The sequence below is a fragment of the Triticum aestivum genome, chromosome 1A, assembly GCF_018294505.1.
Source record: "Triticum aestivum cultivar Chinese Spring chromosome 1A, IWGSC CS RefSeq v2.1, whole genome shotgun sequence".
NCBI classification, from domain to species: Eukaryota; Viridiplantae; Streptophyta; class Magnoliopsida; order Poales; family Poaceae; genus Triticum; species Triticum aestivum.
In genome coordinates this window covers 446576683-446580245 of record NC_057794.1, presented here as the reverse complement: position 1 = coordinate 446580245, position 3563 = coordinate 446576683, and the positions used below count along the sequence as shown (strand labels likewise).

The 3563-nt window shown below is 48.9% G+C and overlaps 1 protein-coding gene across 1 annotated transcript in view; it reads right to left on the bottom strand.

Moving 5' to 3' along the window:
- Window positions 1-3363, bottom strand: part of LOC542924 (pyruvate, phosphate dikinase 1, chloroplastic) — an 8687-nt gene extending 5324 nt beyond the window's left edge. The window contains exons 1-4 of the mRNA XM_044479179.1: window positions 3188-3363; window positions 2708-3079; window positions 644-806; window positions 299-534 (exon numbers count right to left, since the gene is read on the bottom strand). Coding sequence (XP_044335114.1) covers window positions 299-534; window positions 644-806; window positions 2708-3079; window positions 3188-3274 — 858 coding nt within the window. The 5' untranslated portion in view covers window positions 3275-3363. The remainder of the gene's footprint in view (window positions 1-298; window positions 535-643; window positions 807-2707; window positions 3080-3187) is intronic.
- Window positions 3364-3563: the final 200 nt, after the last annotated feature.

Sequence of the window (3563 nt, the reverse complement as noted above, 5' to 3'; positions counted from 1 at the left end):
AAAGCCCCACCCTGAATATATTTTCTCATAGCTGCATAGCAGCAGGAAAAACCCCAAAGCACAGGGGGAATACAAGAGTTGAGTTTTCAGATTACAGAAGAATCACAGGTTCAGGGAAACGGTTAAATTATGCCCAGCCATTCAATGAATATGCAATATCCACAGACTGTATTATCTTGATTGCATAATCTATTTTAATAAAAGTGGGCAACATACTGCTCTTTTGCTGTGCGCACATACGTAGAGCATGGCAGCTAGAACTTAGAAGCAACCATCAGCGATCAGAACCGAGCCATACCTGAGCATTGACTAGGAACTCGCCATAAAGCTTCTTCTCCCCGGTGCTAGGGTTCCTAGTGAAGAGGACACCAGTGCCGGAGGTGTTCCCCATGTTGCCAAACACCATGCACTGCACGTTTACGGCGGTGCCCCTAAGTCCGGTGATCTGATTAATGCTTCTATACTTGTTCGCTCTCGGACTGTCCCATGAGTCGAACACGGCCAACACCGCTAACTGCAATTGCCTCTTGGGGTCTATGCCAAGGCAAGAAACAACAAGCATATACACATATCAACTGGGTGCCAAAAACACAATGTCAGTTTCAAAATATATAAATAAAAAGGTGAAATTCATGAATTCAACCTGAGGGAAATTGTTCTCCTTTGGCTTCAACGTAGACGTTCTTGTACTGACCCACTAGCTCCCTGAGGTCATTGGCAATGAGGTCGGTGTCGTTGTCCACCCCCTTGGTTGCTTTCATGGCTTCGAGCTTCTCTTCGAAAAGCGCATGGGGAATGTCCATGACCTGGCAAGAGGAAAGACCCTGCTAAGAAACAAGGATCCTGCTACTACTGCTAGTTGCTAGTACGAATTATTGTAAACAAAACGTCGACCCAACTTTTTCAGTACAAAAGAAACTGCTATTTAGTGAGGAACGCACATCCCAGAATGCAGTATTCGAAATCCAGTTGCCAGATTAACTGGGCTGGATCCATCTGGCGTTCCTCCTTTTGTGGAACAATGTACCAAGCAAACGAGTAAGAGGAATTTGATTAGCTCAGGCGTTCGCTGTCATAGACCCGCAGTCTTGTGCTAAACCAAAATGTGTTCGATACAAACGAGTAATGACTCGGTGTTTCCCCTTTTACTAGGGCGCCGCAGTCGGAGCCGACCTAGCCGCCGGGGTCGAGCTCCAGCCTCCATGAGGGGCACAGCGGCGGCCGGGCGGTCCGGCCTCCAACCGCGCGGGCTCCGCCGCCGCCGCCGCCGCCGCCGTCCTGCCGCGCTCGCAAGTGAACCGGTGAAGTGGAGTCTTTTTTCTTTTCGTTTTTTGGTTTGCTGGTGAAGTGGGGTCGTTGGTGGGCATTGGACTGGTGAGGTGGAGTCTTTTTTCATTACTAGTATAGTAAACGATAATGCTCCATCTACGAACAGGCTACCGATAAGGTAATCTTCCTAACTATAAATCCTCTTCCCCCTGATTTTAACCAGAGTGGGCTCCAGCCACTAATCCTCATCCAATTAACTACCTTCACATCAGCCTTTACGTAAAAACCTCACATAAGTTTACGTGGGTCTAGCATTACTCTATAGTAAAACTTGGTAATCCCCTCAAAAAAAGTAAAACTTGGTACTATCATTGGACTGCATTTTTACTCTAGAGCTACTCCCTTTCCAAAATAGATGACCCAATTTTACATTAAAATAGATGACTCAACTTTGTACTAACTTTCTAAATTAATAAGTTAGTCTAAACCTATTTTAGAACGGAGGGAGTAAGCTAGAAGACAACACCAACTTGACAGGTTTGTCTAAACCTACTACTGTATATGAATTAATATTGCAGATGTCATGGCTCAATGAAGTCGGAGCTGAAATTTTTTGTCATGTTTTTCGTCACCCCAAACTGACTGTCTTAATTATTTTGCTTTCTAAGAACAAGACAAATCTTTTCATGAAATTGGACATTTTGTGCTACGGAAAAATGCTTGTCTTATTGTTTTATCAAAGTTTGTCTAGTTGCTTTTTGTCTTATTTCAGAAGTAACAGTGTCAAAGTTTGCCCTCCTTTTTTGTTTATCTTATTTTCAGAGTGGGGTGAAATAATAGTGTCAAATAAGACAAAGGTCGCCTTCATCGGTCATTCCTTTTCTCTGAGAGAAACAGTTGCGGTCAAAATACGGCAGTGTTGCGGTGCAAACTGTCCTTGGGAATCGGATTAACTGTGCTGACAATAACAGGAAAAAAAAAGCTTCTGAAGGTGTTTGCACATACGGGTGGTATGTGATGCGGCTCAGCTTTCTTCATATGATGAAACAAAAACTCCTCTTTATAAAGCAACCCAATTCATTTTTTTGTTTCATATTTTTATGAAGCTGTTTTGTTCTCTTGTAAATTACTCCTACTCGCTAGCCAAACGTACTTATATACTTGACTAAAAACAATCATTTTCGACGGTTAAAAAGCAAGCATACAAGAACCCCCCACGTAATCCTTGTCACCTTCATCATAATGCAGCAGCAGCAGCCAACGTCTCGGCGACGCAACCCGCGTCAGACGCACGTCTCTCGCTCCCTCCGAAAGCAACGGTTGCTCGACGCACGCAAATTAACTACGTACGACAACGGTTGCTCGATGCATGACAGTAGTACGATCCATGGAGCTAGGCTTAGCTTAGTCAGAGCCAGGTGTGTTGTGGTATACTCACGACGTTGCCGAACATGTCGAGGAAGCGGCGGTACGAGTCGTAGGCGAAGCGGTCGCCGCTCTTGGCCGCCAGCCCGGCGGCCACCTCGTCGTTGAGCCCCAGATTGAGCACCGTGTCCATCATCCCGGGCATGGACACCGCGGCGCCGGAGCGGACGGAGAGGAGCAGCGGCCGCGCCGGGTCGCCGAGTCGCGCGCCCATGTACTCCTCCACCCAGCGCAGGCCCTCCAGGGTCTCCTCCCACAGCCCCGGCGGCAGCGCCCTCCCCGCCGCCTGGTACTGCTGGCACGCCTCCGTCGACACCGTGAACCCCGGCGGCACCGACAGCCCGATGCTCGCCATCTCCGCCAAGTTGGCGCCCTTCCCGCCCAGCTGCACACACCATGCATCCACGATCCAGTCATCATAGTCAGCATATATGGTGAATTATTATTGAAAATACATCAACTGAGAGTGATGGATCTAACGATTAGTACGTACCAGGTCCTTCATGGCCTTGTTGCCCTCGCTCTTGCCCTTGCCGAAGTGGAACACCCTCTGCACGCGCGCGCATTGAGCAGGAGCCATTAGTGCGACGCAATGCTACAGGCCCCACCGGCCAGTGACGACGAACAGTAGTAGTAGTACAACTCGATAGTTGCTGATGAATGAGCTCGTTGGATGCTCATGGAGTGAGAGCCGGGTTCTATTTATAGCAAGGGGAGGGCGCGGAGGCCTTGGCCACGTAGAAACGGCGTGGCACCGCGGTGAGACCCACCGTGAGACGTCAGCGCACGATCGTCGCATGCGGGGGACGGACCTGCCCGGGGGAGGGGCCGGGTGGGCTTGTGCTCGTCCGGTGAGCTCCATGCCAAGT